Source organism: Dermacentor andersoni, chromosome 2 (assembly GCF_023375885.2).
Source record: "Dermacentor andersoni chromosome 2, qqDerAnde1_hic_scaffold, whole genome shotgun sequence".
Classification (NCBI taxonomy): domain Eukaryota; kingdom Metazoa; phylum Arthropoda; class Arachnida; order Ixodida; family Ixodidae; genus Dermacentor; species Dermacentor andersoni.
In genome coordinates this window covers 173,069,597-173,095,478 of record NC_092815.1, presented here as the reverse complement: position 1 = coordinate 173,095,478, position 25,882 = coordinate 173,069,597, and the positions used below count along the sequence as shown (strand labels likewise).

The window sequence follows — 25,882 nt, the reverse complement described above, 5'->3', positions numbered from 1 at the left end:
AAAAGGACTAGAAAAAAGCACATGCCGTGCCCATTCGTGCGCTACAATTCCACGGCTCTCAAGCGTGCCACGTATGAAGCACCATCGCATTTAGCCTGATGTGCAGTCTCTTACAAAGTAAATGGCGCTGGCTAACCCTTCCAGGACAAGATCCAGCATGCACACATATACTCGACAAATCCGACAGCTTCGCAGCTGTCACCATCACTCAATACACTGAGCATCGCACGCGTAATAGGAATATTAATATAGAATTAAAATTATAGTTGTGCGTAATTATAATATTATTGCTACATAAAATTATATAATTATGGTTAGAGCTATAGTTATATTGTTATAGATTGCAGTTACAGAATTGAAATCTGGAACGTTAGGCATAGTGTTTGTTGTCTCGACCTCAAAGAACATTGGCGGCTTGAAAATTACCACGAAACAACATACAAGGTTCAAAGGAAAATGGACGCAACCGAATAGATAGTGGGCGAACAGTACAATTCTGAGGCTGTAGATAACATTTGGGCAAACATTTAAACCAGTGTAAAATGGTTATCACGATACATTATTTATAAACGAGTGTTCCTAAAGCCCGCTATATTTTGTTACTTTACTAATCGGCACACACGTGTCTACCTCAACGAGTCGAGTCTGATATTCTTAACGGTGGCGGATAGCAGAAATGTTGTAATTCAAACCTACATGTCAGTCGATGCGATGTCTAAAGTGAATGATGTTAGCATGTGCGAGCTCTAATGTGGGCTAAGACGTTCAAGAGTAGAAGAAAGCATGATCGTATCGAGTGCAATGTTAAATCCAAAGACATTACTGATTTTCGTTCGCAGACTGCTTCGACCAGGTGTGCTACTTCCCTGCACCGACATCACCGGAGGCACTGCCCCTCGCCATGGTGAATGTGAGTCTTTGCAGCCACATCATCTTGGGCTTCGCCGCGGTCGGCGACGACTACAGCGTCGACCTGGATCCCGTTGGTGGTCAGGAAGCACTTGCATCCTTGTCTGCTTTACGGAAGCGCAGAGCGGGGCTGAAGCTTATGATTTCGGTAGGAGGCGGAGACAGCTTCAAGGAAATGGCGTCCACTGCGTCCCGCCGTCAGCGGTACGGTGATCCGAAACTTCACCCGAGCTTTGTCGACAAAAAGCTAGTACGCAGATCCGACACACAACACCTGAGCGAAAGTACACCAGCCATAGGCCCGCCGAAAAAAAATACGTGATTTCTTCATAACTGACAACATCAACTGAACTTACGAATGCACTGGGAAGTTCGCTATGCCAAGTTTTGACTGCAGTCCTCAATTTGAAGTTGTATTCAGAGGGAGAGGGGAAAATTGGCTGTATTGCGAAAATCCTCGTTCCGTACACATTTTCTCAAGGAAGTACATGTTGGAATATATCCGAAGTAATGGTTTACTCAAGAGGTTAATTAATGTATACTCCTAGATGCGATGCGTAGAACGGTGTTTAGATTCATCTTACGGAAGGTATAATTTAATGTTTATGAACCACACAGGTCACAACTTTATTCTTAAATGCTTAGTCTTTATTTTTATACAGTAATACTCTGATCCAATGTTTATGTTTATGCTTTGAGCTACATAAATGTCTTAGCTTTCATTGTCTTAAGGATCACAATGTTTACATATATTTGAGTATCCTATTACCAGTATGTCACAGTAGCACATAGACATTCGGGAGGTTTAAGCAAACGGGGCACATGCCCACTAGCTGGCACAAACACAGTTGCCCAAGATTGGGTATCCGAAATATGAAATATTTAAAAAAAAGCAAGGTAGCCTTGAATGACATGCGCTAGTCAATTCAGATGACTGTGCAGTCAAAATATCTATGAGCCGATAATTATGTACATGTTTTATACGTCGCTTTTTGTTTAATTAGGTTAGATTAGGTTAGCCAGAACATATATAGGCTCACGGCCTCCACATTGTCGGGCAATATTAAATGTTGTAAAATGTGCCTCAGCTAACTTTTCTTAGGCCTTAAGTAATCATCATGTGCACTACGAGAATGCTACCAACTTAGAATGCCACCGACTCAAAGCATTTTCAATATGAACTAAGATCTCTAATGACAACAGTGATTTAACGAGCTGTTAATGTATCGCTTTAAAGGAAAAATACTTAATGTGGAAGTTGTAGAGTCTAGAGAGAAATATTCGTATGCTTTTTCTCTGAGGACTCCAGCCTTGACTGCAACGTTTAATGGGTGCGAAAAAACGCGCGCCTGATTTGAAAAAGCGTGATTGGACACTTGCGCGCAGTTACGCATCCCAAAAAACGCTGCTAACGAAAGGTGGATGCTGCATACAGACCTAATGCATGAATAGGCCGCAAGCAAAATTTAGAGGCGATGGTCCCACCTGCGTATCCGATGGAGCTCCTTACACCAAAACCTCCTCTATCATTACGCACACGGTCAACGGCGAAATCGCTCACATACGTTCACAAATTTACATGCGCCACTTAACCTGTCTGCCACGGCTTCATTTGATACACTTCTTCAAAAGACGACATTAGCGTCGTTCAATTACTGAATGTTTCTTATTAGAATCCAGTACAAGTATGTCGAAGCCGGAGCGCGTTAGCCGCGTCCGGTTACGTTGACTGCGCTAGAGCGTCGAACCATTGGTCGAACAATGGTTGAACGTGACGTAACGTGTGCGTGCTAGGCTCACGCTCTGTAGGACTATATATAGCCTTTTTAACGCCTGTGTAGTCAAGGAGTACCACGGGGGCGAGGCTTCTTGCCAGTGCAGCTGCGACACCTATCCGCAGCCGATCACGTGGCAGGACGTCACACCGGCCACACGTGCGCTCTGGCAGCTCAAGGTCATTGCGACGCGATGAATGACTTTGGGAGACATGGCCTAATAGTGCTTTCGATCTAATATTTTACAAAACGGCACCAGTTTGCAGATATGCGCCATAAACAAGCCCTAAAAATGCCTTGTTGGTTCATTTATTCTTTAACAAAACCCTACTTTATGCATAGAAGCACAATACTAGAACGCCCATCTATTTCGCCCTGACTATGGACAATAATATCTCGAAACTGGTGTCATCCTGGTAATTCACCTCAAGTGAATGTGCCTTGCAGATTAAAAATTTAATTATGAGGTTTTTTACGTGCCAAAACCACTTTCTGATTATGAGGCACGCCGTAGTGGAGGACTCCGGAAATTTCGCCACCTGGGGTTCTTCAACGTGCACCTAAATCTAAGCGCGCGGGTGTTTTCGCATTTTGCCCCCATCGGAATGCGGCCGCCGTGGCCGGGACTCGATCCCGCGACCTCGTGCTCAGCAGCCCAACACCATAGCCACTGAGCAACCACGGCGGGTGTGCCTTGGAGACTAACCGGCTACAATTTATAAATTGCAATGTGTACCGTAAAATAAATATTTAGGAGCTTGTAACTGAGGAGCTTGTAAATAGTAAACGACTGATTTCAATTCTTGTGCACCATGCCAACGACAATGTTGAGGCAAGGAAACATCATGTTACTATGGTCACGCACAGCGTAGTGTTCTCTAAAAAAATTAAAATATGATGCTACAGAAACGCACATTCTTTAAAGGGATGCGAACGCAGTGAGACTAACGGAAGAATAAATCGGAACCAATTTTTGTATACGTTTCTTTAAACCGAGTCATTGTTAATATCTGGCTAGATGTCCATACTTCAAGTGCAGTAAAACGAGGTCACAATAAGTAATACCACACAGGATGAGCACCACTTCATATAAAGTTTATTCCTAGAAAACACACCTATTTATCAGTCGACAGAGAGATTAAAATTAAAGTACAGCATTGGGCAAGCGCGCTTCACCCCTCTCCCCAAGAAAGAACAACAAAAAGAATGTTATAGAAAGTTGAAAAAGTTATTGCTACACGGCTATGCTCACAAAAAAAAAATACAAGATCACCGAAACCATAACACTTATAGAAACGAACTCTGGCTCAGGCAAGTTAATCCCCTTTTTCTCGTTCATTAAAAAAGGAGGGTCTCGAATTCGGCAACAATGATACTTTCAGGTAGCATGTCCAGGTTTATTGACCAGTTGCCTTCACCGAAATAGGTCACGTACTCGTGACGCCTGTGGCAGAAAGGATGTTACATATCCACCGCCGCAGCTTCTGAGTGGTGGAGCAGGCCAACACGTCCCAAGGTTAGTTGTAGTAAAACAGAAAAAAAACCAAGAAAGCGGCTGCGAAAACGGCGCCGCGGTAGCTCAATTAATTAGGGCATCACGCGTGTAATGCGAAGACGTGGGATCATTCCCCTCTGTGGCAAGTTTTTTCCCCATCCACTTTCATTGGCAATAATTTATCATATCTGTGTTTCTATCAATAAGTACAAGTAACTTACCCTATGTTATCCTTGGTGTCTTTGTTGACTTCTCATGGTATAACTACATATTTGAAGTAACCTTTTGCCTTTGCTCTCATATCACTGAAGGCCACAACGAATTCCCACAAATACACTTCCAGCCTATATTGCACAACAGTACGTGTGAATAGATCTCCAAGGTCTCATAAGAACATGAATGGGTAATTTTAACTGGCGCACATACAGGTGGCACAAACCAAGCCCACCACAGCCAACACGTCTGAAAAGTTGGTTCGACTTGTTGATGCCGAAGTAGAACAGAACCAAATAACAGCAAATAGACGGTGCAGTTATACTTCAACAACAAAGCTTTTGCAGAACGTACCAGATCTTATGACAAAGAACAGGGGCTGAATGCGCAAAGATTTTCATTCGTAAGTGCTATATCCAGCATAAGAATTAGTGCTAGATATAGAGAGATTGATGCTCGAAATAAAGAGAGAGAGAAAGAAAAGACATTATTTTTTATTGCACTTTCACGTGAACTACGCCAGGTTAGAAATTACAGTTCTTCAATACACCGACAAGTAGGAACCCTTGAGTTGCAATTATTTCGCAGTTTGACCACATGACGGTGCTGGCTTGATTCACTGTCGCAATACTATTCTAATGACCCACCTGAGTATCGTACAGGAGTAGTGACGCATAAAATACTGGCGAAGCCGCTTGTAGTTACAAGGCCGTTCGTCGTTTCAGAACCCCACGCACTCGCTGCAGTCCACTGAACTTTAACTCGTACTCGGATAAGTACTCTCAATTTTAGCAGCCTCTATGGAACTCTTGCAGTCTTTACAGATATGGCTATATCGTCAGCCTATGTCAGTAGTGGTACTTCGGCTTGCAGTTGTAGTTTGAACCATTTATATTGTTGGTGCGTAGAACTTTCTGGGAAAATTACCCCAATAAATGTAAAACAGGCGAGAAGAAACAGGACACCCCTGTTACGCCTAACGTTATAATTTGATTCGTTTCCTAATGACACTGTTGCTTATGGACTTCGTATAACGAGCTAGAGCAAGTGCGTGCCCTCTAATTTTCATACGGCCACACATTTACTACAAAGGAGGCTGTAAAAGAAAATTTGCAGATTCTTAAAGGCAGAGACGGAGCGAGCGCTTTCCTCTACGTCTACCTTGGAGGTTTGCCGAAGTAGCTGGAGACCAGTCGGAAATCAGCTATTTTTGTGCTGTTAATGTAAACTCCGCGCGAAATCGAATTGGCAAGCTTGCAGTTTCGGGCTTTAATATCGTCATTGGATTAGTAGTGATATTATAACCTTCCTTATAAATTTCCAAGGCGTTCAAGTTTCATCCAATGACAAGTGACACAAATAGACGCATTGAGAAGCATCTACACAACTTCGGCCGTTCTAAAGCCGCTGGAAGTCAGCAGTAAAGGCTTCGTGCTCTGTGCCATAGAGTGAAGTTATTCAATTCTTTTGGTGAGATGGCGGTGGCTGTGTTCACCTTTAGGTTAAAATCTCCCCGCCGAATTTTTTTTTTTTTTTTTGACCTTCTTGCTTATCACTTTTTTTCCTTTGCGTCATGAGCGAGAGTGTGTCAGTTCCTCCCATTCTGCCACAGTGATAGTTACTCCGTGAGAGGCTTTGTTAGACTGCACCGCTATCAGGATGGGCCCAAATTCCCCAGTCTTCTCCTTGTACAGAGCGCTACGAAGGCGCTGTGTGATACTGTGCCGCATTCGACATTGTCCCCGGTCGTAGCAGAACAAGCTGTAATGTTTCTTCCCGGACATAAAAAAACAAAAAAGTTCGTATCATCGTCGTCGTCGTCATCGTCTTGTTGTGTCGTCGCACAGAGGCGCGAGTCAAACACAACTGCTTGTTCTATACAAAGATTGCTCTATCAGGCAAATGTTCAAAGAAACCTCAAAGGGTTGGATTACGATGTACCTGCGAAAGGTTCTACATAACATCGATTCCCAAAATGCTTGGGATCAGCATAACTTTTTTTTTCTCATCATTTATGGAGCGAAGGTTAAAAAAAAATTAATTTAGTGGGAAAGCTTGCAGTGTCTAGCGCAAGACTTACTTGATATACTGAGAAATAGACACGTCAGATTTACAAGCACCAATAAAATTTAAGATTGTATAGTGTCAGTGGCTGGCAGACAACAAGCTCTTAAGTACGTTCATACATTGAAAAACAATTAAATAAGCTCAAGCGTTGAAAAAGGAATCGGAAGTTTTTTTTTCTTGGAGTGAATGCGTTGACCACTGATGGAAAGTGTTCACCTTAGAAAATATCATTCCCGAGGTTTACAGCTTTTGACAGCAGCATGAAGCAGCATTGTGATTCGAGAACGATATAAATGAATGGGCCGTAAAATGGCGTTAGCGCAGAGGCTATGAATAAGCTTGTATTTTCTATTCCTTCACATGAAAATTACTGCGCGTATTATTCTGATTGGTTTTGGATCATTCAAGTGTTATAACAATGCTAAAAAGCTGAAATCTATCTAATCTCTTAAACATATCGCAATCATTACTTGTTGCTGTATGTTGTTCCCGCTACATAGCCCGAAATAATTTATAGACCTGATATATTTCTTCGTACTCAGCGATTGAGTAAATAAATTCATTAAAAAGAACAATATTGGACATTACCTAGCGATATAATTGACTTAGATGTCTCAACGTTGCTTCATTATAAGAGCCTAGAAGAGCTAACTAAAGAAATTTTCTTTATAATTCATCTCCCTGCGAGGTGTAAATGCAGCCCTGTTGATGGACTTGACAGTATTTCTCGCTATTAATTAAAGCTGACGGAACGCACACGGCAGCTTGCTACAAGTACTTATAGAATAGACGCCTCAGCAGGCAGGCGGATTTGCTTTTGGAAAGATAAGCAAGGCAATAGAGACGTCCAAGTTTTCTTGTGCATGGGTTCAAGCCACGAAATTTCTTTATCTATAATTAGCACATGCTTATGCTATTCTTTATCGCCACCAGACTTAGCAGTGGGTAGCATTCAGACGTAGCTGCTTCAGTTCCTTACATGTTGGTGAATTTTCGCAAACCTAGTAAAACAAGTAGAAAACCTTGATCGCTGAAGAATCCTCCAAGTTTGCTGAATAAGAAGTTTGATTTCTTCGCACCTACAGAACAAAGTGCGCCTTCATTCTGTCGACCTTTTGGCCAAGCAGTATTATCAATAATTGGATAACGTGGATGATAAACTTCACGGGCGCGTTAGAAAAAGTGCTGCGTGCCTTATGCATTTTTCACTTCGAGGGTATAGAAGGGTATGAAACGGAAAGATGGATATACTGGCACTTTATATTTTTGAACGACTGCAGCATAATACCGGCTTTTATATGTGATTTCAAAGTTTAAGTGCCGATTCTTTTTGTAGTGGCACTTGACATAAGTGCTCCTTCGACCAACATGCGCAACCAAATATAAAATCTGCTCTACGGGAAACTGAGGCCTAATCTCAGAAGTTTTACTACTTTGCTAAAGATGTATGTCCCTGACTAGCTATTGTCGATGGCGTTAGACTTGTTACGACTTGCTGTCTCTTGTTTAAATAACGACTATAGCAAAGGACAGGTTCCTTTTATTACGGGATGTGGGACTCGGTTCATAAGGCTTTCTTTTTTACATGCTCTTTGTCATTGGCCAGTCACCTTCGTTATTGATGTGTCCAGCTTATGATTGCCTGAATTTTTTTTCTTACACACAGTTACAGCCTAAAATCTTTTTGTAAACGTGGGTGCTGATTTCTTTCTTTAAACAGTGCAACAAATGAAGTGACGGAAAGAACTCCCACACAGCAGCAATTAGAAGTTCAGGAACCCGTATCACAAATGTGCCGCTTGGTGTGGTGCATTGTAATTGGCCGCAGCTCATTCTCATCTTATCCTACTAGTGTTGGAAACATGAAGCGTAAACCAAGTTCTTGTAAAGGGAGTCGAGTGCAAACACTGGAGCCATCAAGCGAAAAAAAGTTTGACTGCGCATGTATGGCATTTAGAAAGCTGTGTGACGTGTAAGTTAGATTGGATTAAATTTGATTTTCTGAGGGTTTCGATGCGCTTACCTAGCCACTTTTCACGGTTCCATGCATAGATTTATCAACTCCGCGGCTTGGGCACTGCGGACAGCAGACCTTGACGGGCTTGACCTGGATTGGGAGTTCCCTTCGCCCAAGGATGCCAACAATTTCGTCCACCTTCTCGAGGTATGAGGAAGCTTACATCACGGTCCTTACATTACCTGTCATGTAAATAGAGCACAAGACGAATGTGCAAGATCGCAACCTACGCAGCCTACTAAAAACAGAATTGCCATACACCATTAAATGCGGCGACAACGTATCCATCCACAAGATCCGTTTGCCATTTCTTTCAAGACGCACACATGTAGTCAACTAATCAAAATCTATGAATGAATAGAATGTATCTAACTGCACCTGGGTAGCAGCATGACTAGTTTTCCTGTTTGAAGAAATTAAGATTTTTCATACGATAGCAAATTATATGAACATTCCAGTCGCACTTCTGCCGTCAGCGTCGGCGTCGCCGTGATGTTCTCTACGAAGACGAAGTGCGATAACATCGTGGCTGCGCGCGTATGCTGCGTGCGCGAGTGAAAGCGTGCAAGGGTGATCCGAGGAACGAGGGTCGATTTCGCGCGCCCGAACGAGGAAGCCGGGTAGCAAACGCGCCGTCTTCCACTGCGCGAGCCATCGGGGAAGGGGGGGTGGGGAGGTGACGTACTACGCTGGCGGTGGTTGCGTATGGCGGGGCTGCGCGCGGCCGCGCGAGCCCGTTCTTGAAAACGGTCTGCGATAGGGATAGAGTCTAGGTGCGTCCAGGGCTGATAGGTGCATTTCTGCTGTGTACTCGCCGATTAGTGCGCATTCACGCGAGAGGCAGCACGAAGTTCAATTCGCTCGATTAGGCTGCCGCGCTTCCTCACGGCAGCGTTTTAAAAGCGAGAGTCCGCCGACGTCGAGTGAGGTATGTTCATGCTTGCCTCTGTGCTCGTGACACCATGTTGTTAGTACGCGAACGTTTCCAGATTATACGGCCAACAAACCAACTACCTTTACTTCGCATGGCTGTATACTAATTCGCTATCGTAGTCGACACTTCGCCTTACAGGTGAAACGGCGACATTTCTTCTTAAATGAGTGGGGTCTCACGAAAGAAAAGGTTCCGTGCGTATACATTTTTTTTTCGCTGAACACTGGATACCGCAAGAAACCTCGATTTGATTGCGTTAGTGACAAGATGTATTAACACAGCATTGTGTCAAAGCTTCGGGAGGAAAATTATTAAAATTTCACATAGCACATCATCCACATTATTCAATTTAAAAATCTTTTCTACCACGTTTTACGTCGAAGATCGCCAAACAAAAGCAGAGAATTAAGGGAGAAAGTGGAAACTGAGCTACATAGTTATATTTCTTAGGCGTACCTCATGAAACTGTCGCTTTGAAATACCTCGTTTGCCTGGTGGCAGCACGGCGTGGTACGGCTCAGCAGCTCGCTAACAACTGTAATTTAATGTTCCATCATTGGCTGCAACTATTCACGAATCGCTGAGCCAGAGACTCCCAACCACTCACAGAAATCTGACCGCACTGCTTATGGCTTTCCCACGTGTACTATCACGATCAGTAGGAGCTACAACACGGAAGCGCGTAGCAGAGCGCGTAGCAGAGCGCGTGCACATTGCAGCTCGTAACGAGTGCGACAGTACATTTACGAAAACCACAAGCAATGCGTTATTACCTGTATGAGTGGTGTGAGCTCTCTTACTTTGCGGAGATAGTAGCACCCCATAAAGTAGCCCTCACAGCTCTAACGGCTCTCTGAGGCGCGATACACACGTTGGTGTAGACGTGATGGATGTGACTGCATCAACTTAGATCTGTTGAGTAGTAAAATAGTTTTACTGGACAAAAAAATTGCATTAGTCTTCATCCCTGAAACAGTCATAGCAATAATGCAGTGACGAAACAAAGGCAAAGCAGGGCTGCAGTAATTAAAGAGGAGCAGGCAGACATCTTTTCACAAAAAAATATTGGCAACCAAAAGAATATTTAGCGACGACAGGTTGCACCGAAACCCGAATTAACTGCATGTTTTATAGACGGCAAATTGCTGTTGACTGTGCATCTACTTTATGGAGCTGCCTTTGAAGTGTGTAAATAATACTCCCGGAGCTGCACAAAAAGAAAAGAAAGAAAATAAATGAACTGCATGTTCTTTTTTCATTACCAACGTCAACCGCAACCTAACTGAACAGTGTTAGTTCCTTTTGATTGGCGTCCCTTATAAAGGGACGCCAATTAGGGACCTCCTATATGAATACAACAATTAAACCCCGGCCCTCAGTCCCCAACAGGTCCCAAGCAACTGACTACGGCGGCGGTCAGACTTGTGACGCAGCAGAGGGTACTAAGAATCTCTGGGTCCGGACAGGCCGCCATTGAAATCTGAAGCTGGCAACGTTTAACGCTAGAACGTTATCTAGTGAGGCGAGTCTAGCAGTGCTATTGGAGGAATTAGAGAGCAGTGAATGGAATATGATAGGGCTCAGTAGGGAAGTTAGGAGGACAAAAGAAGCATATACAGGGCCAAAAAGTGGGCACGTCCTGTGCTACCGGGGCTTAGCGGAGAGACGAGAACTAGGAGTCGGATTCCTGATGGATAAGGATATAGGTGGTAACATACAGGAATTCTATTGCATCAACGAAAGAGTGAAACTTAATAAGACGTACAAATTGAAGGTCGTACAGGTCTACGGCCCTACATCCAGTCATGATGATCCCGAATTCGAAAGCTTCTATGAAGACATGGAATCAGCGATGGGTAAATTCAAAACAAAATACAGCATACTGATGGGCGACTTAAATAACAGGGTAGGCAAGAAGCAGGCTGGAGACAAGTCAGTGGGGGAATATGGCATAGGCTCTAGGAATAGCAGGGGAGAGTTATTAGTAAAGTTTGCGGAACAGAATAATATGCGGATAATGAATACCTTCTTCCGCAAGCGGGATAGCTGAAAGTGGACGTGGAGGAGCCCGAATGGCGAGACTAAGAAAATAGACTTTATATTCTGCGCTAACCCTGGCATCATACAATATGTGGACGTGCTCGGCAAGGTGCGCTGCAGTGACCATAGGTTGGTAAGAACTCGAATTAGCCTAGACTTGAGGAGGGGGTGGAAGAAACTGGTACATAAGAAGCCGATAAATGAGTTAGCGGTAAGAGGGAAAATAGAGGAATTCCGGATCAAGCTACAGAACAGGTATTCGGCTTTAACTCAGCAATGAAGCAATGAAGCAATGAACGACAATATTATGGGTATCATTAAAGGTGTGCAACAGAAGTCGGTGGTAACTCCATTGGACAAGATAGCAGAATGCTATCGCAGGAGACGAAAGATCTGATCAAGAAACGTCAATGTATGAAAGCGTCTAACCCTACAGCTAGAATAGAACTGGCAGAACGTTCGAAGTTAAACAACGAGCGTAAGACAGCTGACATAAGGAAGTATAATATGGATAGAATTCAACGTGCTCTCAGGAACGGAGGAAGCCTAAAAGCAGTGAAGAAGAAACTCGGAATTGGCAAGAATGAGATGTATGCGTTAAGAGACAAAGCCGGCAATATCATTACTAATATGGATGAGGTAGTCCAAGTGGCTGAGGAGTCGAATGGAGATTTGTACAGTACCAGTGGCACCCACGACGATAATGGAAGAAAGAATAGTCTAGAGGGACTTGAAATTCCACAAGTAACGCCCGAAGAAGTAAAGAAAGCCTTGGGAGCTATGCAAAGAGGGAAGGCAGTGTGAGGATCAGCTTACAGCAGATTTGTTGAAAAATGGTGGGCAGATTGTTCTAGAAAAACTGGCCACCCTGTATACGCAATGCCTCATGACCTCGAGCGTACCGGAATCTTGGAAGAACGCTAACATAATCCTAATCCATAAGAATGGGGACGCCAATGACTTAAAAAATTAAAGACCGATCAGCTTACTGTCCATTGCCTAGAAAGTATTTACTAAGGTATCCGCAAATAGAATCAGGAGAACCTTAGACTTCTGTCAAGAAATGGACTAGGCAGGATTCTGTAAAGGCTACACAACAATAGACCATAATAACAAAAAATGTAGTAACACTTTCATACATGCATATATATATATATATATATATATATATATATATATATATATATATATATATATATATATATATATATATATACACGTGTACCTTCCTTTTAAGTTTAGCTATTATCTGTCTCTCTTTACCCATTTCACCGAGCAGTGTGGCAAAGTTGCTGATAATTTACCTTCCCATTAGCCTCCGCGCCTTTCGTACCTTATTTATATATCTCAGGCTGTAGGAGCTCTCCATTCAATTTCCCGCCATAAATATATCATTTTTCGCTTGGTCGATCGCATTGACAACCACAGATTCACCGCTTTAAGTGCCCTAAATGCTACATACATTAATGGACCTGACGTGACGTGTTTTCTTCACGCTCAGGAAGCCTCTGAGGAGCTGAAGAATGATCCTGAGCGCCCCCTTCTTCTCTCAGTTGCTGTGCCCGCTCCCTTGTCACTCGTCCTAGAGTCATATGATGTCCTCTATATTGCTAAGTGAGTAGAAATCTTTTTTTATTTCTTCTTTTATTTGTTACACTTTGAGAATAGGCAATATATATGGCGCGGCACGCTTGTTACTGTATGAATCAATAGTGCTTTGATTTAACTTTGTTAGCCGCGTGCTCCCTCTGCACTCTGTTCTGCGCACGCTTTCGCTGATGTTAAATACGTCAGTGAAATTGTAGCCATCCAGTGCAGTCTAATAAAGGAGCCGATAAAAGTGTGCATTCCAAAGTAAGCAGAGAAGTATATTTTGCCTACTGCGACTTTTCGCTCGTGTCGAAGCGAAGCCTTTTTATGAATTGGAGCATCACACTTATGCACAACGCAACCGATCATGTTTTAATAAACATCAGCCAGCTTTAACGAATTATAACGCGTAGGAAAATAGAGGCAGCAGGCCTGGCATCACGAGTTTCGGAAAGCGGTTATTCAAAGTGTGCAATCAGCGAAATTCTCAAGCATTATGTTGCAACATTCTAAACCTAAATGCAATACTTAATGAGCTTGTAAGAAACCTTGTAGTGATTGTGCCAACTCATCCGTCATTTTCTCGCCTAATTTTCTGCGTCATCCGCCTAATTTTCTGCGTAGGTACGCAGATTTTGTGAACCTGATGACCTACGACATGCACACCTATCACTGGTACACTCCGTTTGTGGACCACAACAGTCCACTGTTTGCGAGATCTGGTGAACTTCCCTTCTTTAATACGCTCAACTTGGTACGTATAAATTTCGGCGTTTGGCTATGTCTTGGAGTTGAATTCGAGTGTCCTACATAATATAGGTTATATTTATCAAATCTAGTGATTTTGCGCTCTGTCCTTAAGTACAGGCGCCGAAAAAAGTGGTATACTCCGCGCAGATTGCTAGTGCAGCGGCGTCGCTCGGCATTTTGGCGAGCTGCAGCACGAAACATTCCCACGAGTCAAGCGACATGCCTGCCATTGGCTATCTCGATCCCAGATGCTGCCTGTAGATGGCGTTGCGATGCAGTTTGCCGTTGCTCCGGCTCCCGCTGCGTGGAGTATACCACTGTCGGCGCGTGTACATAAAAATGCGAAGCGCAGGCTGAGAAAAAGCTTGTGCTTTCACGCAATGTCGTACGTCGACTAACGCGTTGCCCGCCGAGCATAATGTCGCGATGAAAACAAATAGAATGTATTCTTCTCTCGCACATTGGTAGTACCATATTTATTCAAATATAAACTGAAATTTTATTGCGACGGCAATAATATGGACGCTGGAGGCCCCTTCACGCCGGCACTGCCGAAGCGGCATCCTGCTGTCCCGGTATCGACGGCGCATGCGCGCGGAAGGTTAGAGGATCGACAGAGACCCGGACTGCATCTGGCTGCGAAAACGATGAAGCTAGGGGAACTCGATATTAGCGCTTCTTTCCGTAGGGCACGTGAAAGGCACGCGCCGTCAAGGCTCCGCTCAATCGGCTCTGTCGTGGAGCCCGGCCGGTGTTCTGCCTTCCCTGGTGGCATGGCCGATCTAGAAGATTTTCATCGAGCGAGAAAAAAAAGGTCTGGCAACCAGCATCCTGCGATCTTTTCTTCCTTTCTGGTTTACGCAGCAATCACGGCACTTGGTAAAGCAGCATAGGGCTTTATGATATACTAACGCATCGCTGCCCTACAAAGCAGTAAGGTCGAATGGGCATCACATAAAAAGTATAAGGGAATGTAAGAACTAATGATAGATCACGACTTCCGCAAAATTGGTGGGGGCGTAGATGTGGACGCGCTGAACAAGACTACACAGAACAATTGCTTTTTATCGCCCTGCAGCCTGTAAGCCACGCTGGTAATTGACAAATTATTAAGTTTTATTTAGGGGCAATAACTGAGTCAAACAAATGAACTAGTCGCCCAAGGCATCTAGCGAGAGCAGTTCGACCATTTGCCGAATAACTTTAAGCATGTCAATTTCGCCCAAATGTGAAGCATCGAAAAGCCATGGTAAGGTTTAGCGTAGCACTTGCGGCGTCGTCACATGCTGGCCGGATGAGGGGCGCGGCTGTCGCGTTGCAGAAGCCGCAGCTCGGTGTCGCACGAGGTGAGAACGAAGGAAAAGAATCTTTGTTCGTTAGCGTCGGAACATAGTATTACATAAATTTAGTTTGATGTTCACGTCCGCGTCGTAAGCACGCAACAACTCTACGCGAAGGTGGGCACTGCGCCCATGTCAGCCGTAGAATACGGAATGCTGACCTCGTTGCTGCAGAGCCGCTTGAGCGGAACGTGGCAGTGCTTTCTTCAATTTTTTTTTTACCCAAACGCGCTTCCCGTCTCTGGAGGTCTGCCACTCCTCCACACGACGGCCGCACATGCGTCTTCGAACGCAGCACAGCACAACGCCTACACTGACTGCTACTGAGCATAAGCACCTCGGGCGTCCGTATAATTTCTATCGGAATAACGTGCGTTACAGTAAAGTTGCGAAGGAGAGTTTCGCAGAGATTTAAAGGCGGCGACGTGCTCCGTATCACACTGTCATATCCAGCAGCTACCAATGCTTTCTGTGTCAGAGTCTGCAATATTTGTTGAGAATTGTACTTGTAAAATGAATATCAAGTAAAAGCAACCTTTCGTATTCATAGTGTACTCCAATTGATAGCAACCGCTGTGCGCGTTTATCTTAACCAGTAACTTATCATATACAGCGAAGCTGTTAGTGCGGCCCAAAAACCCCCAAAATAGTTCTCTTACTCTCACTGTTTTTGAAAAAAAAAAAACACGCTGAATATGTCACGAAATTATATCTTAGCAAAATGTGGAACTGTAAGTTGTGATATGGAGGCAACTTTTGCCCTCTATGTGAGATAATCAGTTGTTCAATTAAAATTGTTAAGCCATCGTTGTCGGCCTTTTCAGAGCAATTTTAATAAACGCTTACAAATTTTCTGCGCTTACATGGCAGGACCGAAGACGACAGTACTTTCATACTTAGTAGAAAATGGTAGCTAATCTACTAGTGACACGTACCGAATGTTTGATGTGTCCAAGTTATTACGATGCTTGAACAAGAATGACTCAGCACACGGTATCTCTTCATTTTCATATGTTATACGAGGCCTATTGCTAGTTTTGCCGGTCCCCACGATGAACTATGCAAGGTTCAAGATGTTCAACCACGTATGTTGTTTAAAGTTCGTTGATGTAGGAAGCATTTTGTCAATAAGGAAGGATAAATGTTTGAAATAATTAGAATTGTCATCCATCCGTTTCACAGTAGGAATCTACAAAGAAAACCCATACCGTTTCTCCGAAACGATGACTATATCAGTTGAAGAAACATTCATCCTTGCAGTGCTCCGGGTCACATTTTTCTTTAAGCACGAGGCTCTCTTCGTGAGAAACCCGTACGTGTTTCCGTTATAGCTTCGGGTTAGGATTTGACTTGGCGACAATTTTTCCTTTCATGTAGTTTCCTCCGCCCCGCGGGTTTTCGTAGAACTGATTTGACATGATAAGATTTTTCATCTGCGTAGATTATTTACCGCATTTATAGAAGCTTACTCCTTCATGCGTTCCAGTGTGTCATGCTGCCCTTATCCGCAATGTTTCCCAGAGTGCTAAGGTTGCTGTAAAAGACAACACATTAAAAGTTTGTCAAAATTCTGGGAATGCTAAGTGCAATTTCCGGCAAGTTTTATGTTCTTGGCCTAATAAAAGCATTACAAATGCTTGCTACGCTCCTTATGGTTTTTTTTTTGTGTTACATTTAGCAGTTTTGCGAGGTTTGTCGCTGGTTTCCCTGGTATACCTAATGAACTGAACAAGCACCTTGTTTACATTTGGCGTAAATAAGAGACACCTTGCTGTTAATGTTTGCGTCCAACGTAAAGCACTGGGTCTTGAGAGACCGCGAGAGAGACATCGACGCCATCCTCTGGGGTCCCTGGAAGACCCCGACGACGATCGGATGATGCCTCGGAGAATCACGGAAAGCATGACCTGCAAGACACTTCGAAATTTAACTTAGTCAAGAGGCCTGGACGCTACACTCTCAAAGTAGCTACTGAGTATGACCATTTATAACTGACCTCCTTCGTACAGTCTGTGAAACGCGACGCTCGAAATAAAGAAACAAAAGATGAGAAGGCTTGTGCGAAATTGCAGACTCACGATACAATTTCTAGCGATGCAGTTTCTTTCGAGCAGTTGCAATAAGGAAGTCAGTTGTCTGTAAACAAATCACATGCCTTTAAACGTTGTCGGTACGTGACTGGCCCATTTGAAACCATTCCGGCATTTTGCTTTCGGGAACTGGTGAAGGAACTTTAGCAAAGGAGCTAGTTCGTCCACAGTCATTTTGCGTTGTCAGAACATTTGGTCACAATATCCTGCCACCGGCCTTTCTTTTCTTTCGCTAAGTTTAATCTCGGTTGGGTTAATAGTTCACCAGGCCAGCGGAAAAATCTCCCGTTGTTCGTAAACCACGCTTGTAACGCTTCACAGCTTCCCTAGCTATGAGCTTCTCGTAATCTTTATTTACCTGGAGACATAGACAAGCATAGCTGAAAATGGCTGTATGACATTTTTCGAACACTTGCTCGATATATTGTAGTCTGAACTACGCTTATATATATATTACCCATAACTTGCTCTGATCTATAGCAAGTATAAACGAGATGCCGGATTTAGCCCACCAAGTGCACCAGTCGAGCCTATAGCACAAATTTCATATTATGCACAAATAAAGATGGTTCAGTAAAACTTCTATCTGGGCGAGAAACAATAATGCTTCGCCACACCATTTGACCCCTATTTCCAGAAAATTTAAATTTGGTGTGATGCAGGGTTATCCCGGACATTGCGACAACTGTTTTATAACACTTTCAAACACTTGTTTCTGTTTCTTCTTTTTTTTTAATGTTTCTATTTAATCCGCGACCATTTAACTTACCACATATATTTCGCATGGCGTTCTTACCTGTTTCAATAAATTTGGTCTCGGCGGCGTTTGTAATTCTGTCAGTGCAATGGGATAAATTCTGCGCTGCTCGTAAACGCACTTGTAATATCTGGAGTGTTTTTAGAAATATTTATTTATAACGGCCGCTATTAACGCAGCGTCTCTGAACTGTGTCTTCACGCCACCCGTGAACCAACACTTAGATTAAGCAAACGTTAAAGGGGTACCGGTTTAGTTTACCGAGGAAACCAGGTGAACATCGTATAAGGCATGAAAATACCGAAAAATATGTGTGCTCAATAAATATTTTTAACTCTCATAATCAAGCTATAAGCGTTAACATTTAGCTACACATTGAACTTCAGACAGCACTTGGATCGGCCAACTTAATTTTCGGTTGAGCAGAGCTCTATCAAGACATTGAGAAAAATAGCTGATAATCGCCTTATCACACCTAAAAAAAGTTTAGGTTATTTTTTGCAGAAGCTCAATTTAATTTCATGTATCGACCTTCGCGCACAGATTTGCGATGGTAATCCCCAATTTTAGCTAAGCTTAATTTTGATGGCATTTGCATTTTTTCCAAAGCTTCGTGCTATATATTCGGCCTGCCACTCGTACGTCTCAATCGTATGTACCCTGGAGCACTTGAATACATAAGTTTTGCGAAAGTCACAATTAACTAATGTACTTTGAATTTTGCCTACTCATAACCCATAATGTTTGCCCAATTTCGCTACGTATAACTTTTGTGTAACGTAGATACTCCTCAGGAGACTGAAAAACATAGCCTGAAATGGTTATATAGCGCTTTCGAGAAGTAAGAATTTTTTTTTTTTTACGAAAGCTATGTTTAATTACCATGCATATAATTTCGCATAGAAATATGGAATGACGTTCTGCAATACTGCCAAATTTTAATACAGTTGGCGCACGTATTTATACTAAGGCAGTGGACTAAATTTTGCACCTCTCGTCAAACAAAATCTTAACACTCCGAAGCGTGCGCATATGTAAGTTATCGCAAATACTTCAATTATTCTGTACACTTCGAACTTTTCTTATATATAACCCACAACATGACTAATTCTTCCGCAATATACAGACCAGGTGCCTTGCTTAGTTCACTGAGGACACTTGGACAGCAGACTACGAACCTCGTATAACGCATGTAAATAGGAATAAAGCAACGCTTCAGTAAAAACTTGCAATGCTTATAATTAAGCCAGGAGCGTCAAGGTTTCGCCGGACATTACAACTAACACATTTCACCCTTTCATATTCCGCCCTCCCAACACTCCCCCATTTTCACTAAAAGCTGAGCTTTGAGTCTTGTACAGTTGCTTTATGTCTATGGTGAACATTGCGGGTAACGACGGTATGACAGTCTGAAACGAATGAGCAAATAATTCTGAACAAAAGCAAACATACAAAGATTAAAGATGCATAATTCGTAATTCACAACATGCTTCTACTTAAACGAAATATTAGCACCGTGTCTTGCATAGTTTATTGAGGAGACCGAGAAAACCAACAAGACGCCTCATATAACGCATTGAAATAGATTGAAGACTTGCATTCAGTATTTATTTTTAAAACATATGATTGCCAAACAGATTTTAAACCGTCAGTAGGCCTCACCCATAGCTGCGTACAGTTCCTCGAAACATGAAATCAAGGCTGTTTTTGTCTTGACAAGGTAGCGTAGCAACTTTATTAGCCTTTCGTATAAGTTATAATCGCTCTAAGGAAGTCCCAAACGGGAGTTTGCCGGTAAAATAACACAATTTCTAGCGCTACAGTGACCAATAGGTCACTGCGTTGAAGGGGTATTCAATATATGGCAAATTTACACTTTATAGTGGTAAAATTTGTCAACTAGCTCTGCGGTTATCATTTCTTTACAGTTATAAAGTGGTTGTTTCTATTAAATATAAAATATGCATATATGTTAGCTTGGCTGTCATTTCTCGGTAATGAAGCCCGGTCACTTCAAAAATATTGTCGAAAAAGGCATTGATGACGTAATGCTTTTGAATATTTTCTCGAAAACCACTTCCCGGCGTGGTATCTTCACCTTGACGCGTTTCTTTTGGTTCTCCAGCGGTGATTATGTCGAAGTTAACGTTTCAAAAGCAGAGATCGCTTGATCTACGCTTCGTCCACACTCTTCCGCCCAGTTGAAAGGCATGTCGCTGTCAAGTGAGCATCCAGCTAAACACAGCACTCAAAATGCGAGATAATGGGAAAGAAAAAAATAGAGTCCGCAATCAGTTATACTGCAGTGGGAGCCTGTGTTTGCGTTTCCCTGCTGGGCCGGGAGCAAAATAAGAATAGCTGGCAGAACACAACGCCACGGGAGGTATTCTTCGGCAATCACTTTCCGAAATAATTTCATTTTACCGATATTCCACGACTGTAGCCCCACGAGTGACACCAATCCTGGTAAACTCTCTTGGCACGATGCCAGCGCGCCTGTTGCTCAGACGCCGAACGCGTGTCGCGCTAGTGTCGATAAATCACGCAAGAGTATATCCGAAGGGGTTGAATACTGCCTCATGAAACCACAAATGGGTGGCCGGGCAACAATACGGAATTATTAATTCAGTTTCAGCCCACCACCATACTTCCATTAAGGAAGTCTTCATGTCACAAGATATCTCGGATTGGTATTGTCGCAGCTTCGAGGCGGCCTACCTTAAACGTTCTCTGCTCAGCCATAGCTCCAATGTTCTTTTTTTTTTTTTTGGAATTGACGACTGGTACGGGACTGCCACTCGTAGAGGCAAACAAACAAGCAAACAGAATGTCCATTCGTGCACTGAGACAACAATTCTTATGCGCCTAATGTTCACCGGCCATTTTGTGGCGAGTTTTACGAGCTCAATTAAAAAAAAATATATCACTGAGCAAGCCAACCATCTCCACATACAAGCTAGAAGTTAAACCGGAACACCTCGTAATTCATTGCGCTTTCATTCCTCACAGGCTTATAGCGCCAATGCGTGGGCAACATTGGGCATGCCCAAATCGAAAATCATGGTTGGTATCCCCACATACGGGCTCTCCTGGGTGCTCAAGAATCCTACGCGATGGCAAGTTGGCTCCTTGGCTACCGGATGTGACAAACACGGAGGTGGTTTCGTCACTTTACCAGAAGTAAGTATCATCATAATCACCAACCTATTGACGCCCACTACAGGCAAAGACCTCCGCGACCCGCAATTACTGTCGCCTTCTGCCGGCCGCCTGCCTGAAATACCATCAAATTTCCCTATCTCCTTAAATAACCTAATCGTCTGCCACTACCGGTTACATTGCCCTTCTGTGGCATTATGTCAAAAAGTGAGGCGTGTAGACAGGACACAACAGAAGAGAAGTGGACAACACGAACGCCACTTCTCTTGTGTCCTGTCTGCACGCCTTACCTTTTTGCATAATGAATCCTTACCAACTAGCTTAGCTTTCTGTCGTTCTAAGCTTCTGTGGCAGCCGTATTGCTACCGTATTGCACGTATTGCTGCCCACTGCACGCGATTTTAAAATGAATAAGAGGGAGGAAGAAAGAGGAAAAACTTCCAGCAGAACCCACCTTACGCTGATTGTCAACGTTAATGTGATGAGCATTCATGCAATATAAGAGAACATAGTCTTGTCACCATCGAAACGCATCATATATGAGGCGTGGATGCACAGGGATGGACTCTTCTTCTCGAGTTCCCGCTGCTGCTTGTGGCAGTGTACACTTAGGTCATTGTACATTTAGTACAATTGAGCAAATTTCGCTGATTCATTCTTGGGCATAGCAGAGAAATGTGATAATGTGTCATGTTAATGACAGTAGCTTCTGACAGTCATCTTCTGTTTCGTGCTGCCACTAGTGCTTGCGGAAGCAAGCAGCAGTGACCCATGATGACTTGAAAGAGCTGCATCGGAGCGCATACCCCGAGTTACATATCGAGCGACGAAGTCACTCCGGTGGTTGGTTTAGAACATGGTCCCCTCAGCACAGCAGCCAGATTCTCTACCCATTAGACCCTGGATAACCCAGTGACCGAAATGCACGAGTAACCCGTCAGGTGCGGACAAAATGACATACTTCGAACTTGGTGAAGTTCCGAAAAGATGCTAATCACGGCAAAATCATTTCCGTATTTCAAGGAAAGTTATTATATTGCAAAGTGGCAATATAGTGGCAAAGTTCAGTAATAGTGCCATCAAGGCGCTGTGTATTCTCAAGAAAAGTTGTGATACATGAACACCGTGATGCTCATGCTTTCTAAGTGTACCAGCGCGCTCTACCATTAGAAAAAAAAACTTTATTAACAGAGCCCAAGTGTTCACACTAACTTAAAGTTCAAAGCTTAAAAGGCCGAAGTCTAAAGTTGGAGTAAAAGCTGAAGATTGCCTTTATTTTTTCCATACAACAAAATAGAGGAAAGCGCCACAGACTAAAAACCACAAAAGTGCAGGTTGAGGGCGTCTGAGGCCCAACAGGACACCGAGCAAACCAACTACTCGCATCATATAACACCTAGAAACTGATGAAAGACTTGCAGCATAATATATTCTTTATAGACATGTCATACCGGCTGCCGCCTTCTACTTGATAAGTTAGGGGAACTGTTGAAATCGTATCGAAGTGAATACTAATGAGCGTGTTTCACTAAGAGCGGATGGCACTGTATCTTCGGTGTCTTCGTTGTCCGTAGAAATATGCATATTTCAATTTGCCCAACCTTACCAGTTTTAATTCATTATGCACTTCTTTCTAAAATCTGGCAAATTAACTGTACGAGGAGAAAAACGAAGAAAGTGGGCGCCCAACGCCTGCCTTAGTTGCTCGTAATATTGCGAACTGCATTCTCCATTACAATGTATGCCAACGTAGTGCAATTATTTTATAGGTATGTGCACTACTGAGCGACGGTGCGCAGCGAGAGTACGACGCCGAATCAATGGTCCCATACCTGCACAAAGAAAAACTTTGGGTTAGCTACGACGACCAGGCAAGCGTGGCACTCAAGGTTAGTTGGTGGATTCGGTGGTGTCTGTATCTCTCTTTGTGTAGTGGGTGATTACTAAATCTAGTTTTTGGTCCCCAATTCACATATTTATTTTAAAGGTACGGCTGGTATAATAATCAGGCGTCGGCAACACAGACAGTCTAGACAAAAGAAACACGTTGCAATCGGTCACTTGACTGCGCCGGGAAGCGAAGGATACCAGAGGTTGGGATTGAATGTATTACCTTGCTATAAGGTTTCATGCTTGGATAGCCATACCACTTCTAACGTACAAGGTTCACCCCGAATGGTCGTGCCATACGTTTAAAAAAAATCATTTCTAACCCTTTCAGATACATCAACGTCGTCACCTTCGAAATACTTCCCATTCGGCAGAATATATTGGTTCTTCCATTTTTGGAAGCACATTTGGAACCCCTCTACAGTTGGGCGTTTCAGCAGTGATGTCATTGCGTTTCGAATTGTCATCACATCCTCGAATTACTAGTCCCCGAGAACCAGTACGCATTTATGAAACACAATAAAGATTTAGGGAGCCAAATCGAGGAGTGTGTTCTACAACAGTGATGGTATTGTGTGCGAGAAACTCGTGCAATGCGGGTAGGGCATAATCCAAGGCTCCTCTTTTGAGAAATTTGGCCTCACGCCGCGTGCTTCTGTTGGTATATTAACGCTCATTCGGTGGTAATTGAGTACAAGAGTCTACCCATGATTGATATTTTTATCTTCTCACGAGGTGGAGGGCCATCGTAGTCTTACATATTCCTTGGGGTCTTCCCGGCTTTCCCAAAAACGCAGAACCCATTTAATCACAGTTTTGCTCCTTTAGGGCATACTTCCCACGTTTATGCCATCCACTTCTTTCGCTTCTTGAAACGATTGAAAAATTTCTGCGCTATTCTTACCGATTTCACGTGAACTCTGATGTTGCTCCTTTGTTCCATGTTTTTGTCAATCTCCATTTCGACAAACTCCAAATGAGTTCCACAAAATATCCACGTATTAATTTTTGATTTGTTGTACAGCTTCCCCGCTCGTACTGGAGGTCAACCATATATGTTGTAGTGGAGAGATTGAAAGAGCGGTGCCACTACGCTCTCCACCCCTCCTTTTATGACTCCCTGCATGAACTTTTCGGATAGACCTTGTATGTGCGCGTTGTCGCTGCGATGAATTTGCCAACTGTACTCTCAGCTGTGCTTATGGTATGATGCTTCCTCCAACTGAACAAAGGGCCCTTGCTGCCATCATTATTTCACTGACATTGCTGAAACGCACTCTGCAGAAAGGTGGATAATCAATATCTGGGTGCAGAAGAAAGTAGGATAAATGACTCCGTATTTGCTGCTAGCCTGTGTCTAACATTCCAGCGCAAATAATTTAAATTTCTCTAGTGAAATTAAACACTAGCTACCAAATGTGGAAGCGTCTGGTTCACATCTCTCGTGTCCCACCAGCGATCCTTAAATGACTACTGACATGATAGTTAAGACTCTTCATTTTATTGCGCTAAATGAAGGTCGTATTCCTCGAAGCCCAAGTAAAAATATCAGAGCATCTTCAGCAATACATTATAATAAATTTCGCATAGCCAGCTTCGGTTTCGTTTCTCGGAAGCTGACTCTGTCATGACTTCATCCCCCAGAAGATGTTCATGTGAAAGAAAAGCACCTCGAAATTTTATTACGCGCTCCGCCTCAGTCGCTCGTCTACTATGCTGCTACATCAGGTAAAACTACTGCTATAGCGAGCAGCAGCATAGGAGGCACCTGCGCAAGTGCCAAACCGTTCCTATGTCCTGCTCCTACGTAACCATTATATGTGTAGTGAATGCTCGACCCAGTCACTTTCTGAGAAACGATACCAAAATCAGCTGCCAACCAGCTGTTAGAATTAATTATTTAGGGTGCTCTCGGGCTTATCAATATTTTTCTTGAGTTTGAAGCTCCTGTACTATAGCCTAACGCAAAAAAAAAAAAAAAATACAAGACGATAACACGTAACTACTCCTATAATATTGAAAGCATCCTTTTTTGTCAATGAGGCACTAATAATCGAACTTGAAGAACACTCTTGTTACACTGTTGTAGTCGCCCGATTAAAAGTACGCTAATTAATGCGGTAAGACGTCATCATCGCTAGATGCGGATGGCGATGGAAGCTACAGCGTGATTAGGAGAAACGTTTACCTTCTTTTCAAAAGGCACTGCTTTTTTTCACAGACAACGTGGATTCTTCGCAATGGATACGGAGGCACCATGACCTTCAGCCTGAGCTCCGACGACTGGGCTGGGAAATGTGGCAACGGATCCTTCCCGCTCCAGAGTGTGATTGCGCACTTCGGCACTGGGAACTACTCAGTACATCTGACTGATATTCTCTAAAGCCTTAACATAACCATAGTTTTACTGCAGCTTAATACAATACTTATGCGCACGAGCTTCTGAACGGCCGATTCGCTTTCTCGCCCGGCATTCGATTGACACGAAAATCCTGCAAATGGTTTGGGGCCATACGTCGCATTCTTATGATTGTGCATCCGGAAATTTTAAAAACCGTAGGCTATTTCCAACATTTCCAGCTGTTTGCAATTCATGAGAAACGCGTTTATGTTTTTGGTGAAACAAAGTGTTGAATTTTGAGCAATTTGTCTGCGCTTTACTCATTAGGAAACGCAGTACTCAGGCACACAACCTTTGCGGCAGATATTTCCAAATCTGCCTCTGGAACAATTTTTTTTTGTTTATTTGTGCTTCAATACATAAAGAGCGGTTTCTTAAAAAGTAACTGGAACGCCAATGTATTTCGGCAGACACATTGAAAGTTAATATATCGGAACGGGCGCTGTCAAGAGAAT

The 25,882-nt window shown here is 43.2% G+C and overlaps 1 protein-coding gene across 1 annotated transcript in view; it reads left to right on the top strand.

The window, feature by feature from the left end:
• Positions 1-25,667, top strand: part of LOC126540435 (acidic mammalian chitinase-like) — a 46,297-nt gene extending 20,630 nt beyond the window's left edge. The window contains exons 3-9 of the mRNA XM_050187251.2: positions 840-1,113; positions 8,512-8,623; positions 12,952-13,064; positions 13,665-13,794; positions 20,987-21,157; positions 22,906-23,025; positions 25,248-25,667. Coding sequence (XP_050043208.2) covers positions 840-1,113; positions 8,512-8,623; positions 12,952-13,064; positions 13,665-13,794; positions 20,987-21,157; positions 22,906-23,025; positions 25,248-25,409 — 1,082 coding nt within the window. The 3' untranslated portion in view covers positions 25,410-25,667. The remainder of the gene's footprint in view (positions 1-839; positions 1,114-8,511; positions 8,624-12,951; positions 13,065-13,664; positions 13,795-20,986; positions 21,158-22,905; positions 23,026-25,247) is intronic.
• The last annotated feature ends 215 nt before the right edge of the window (positions 25,668-25,882 follow it).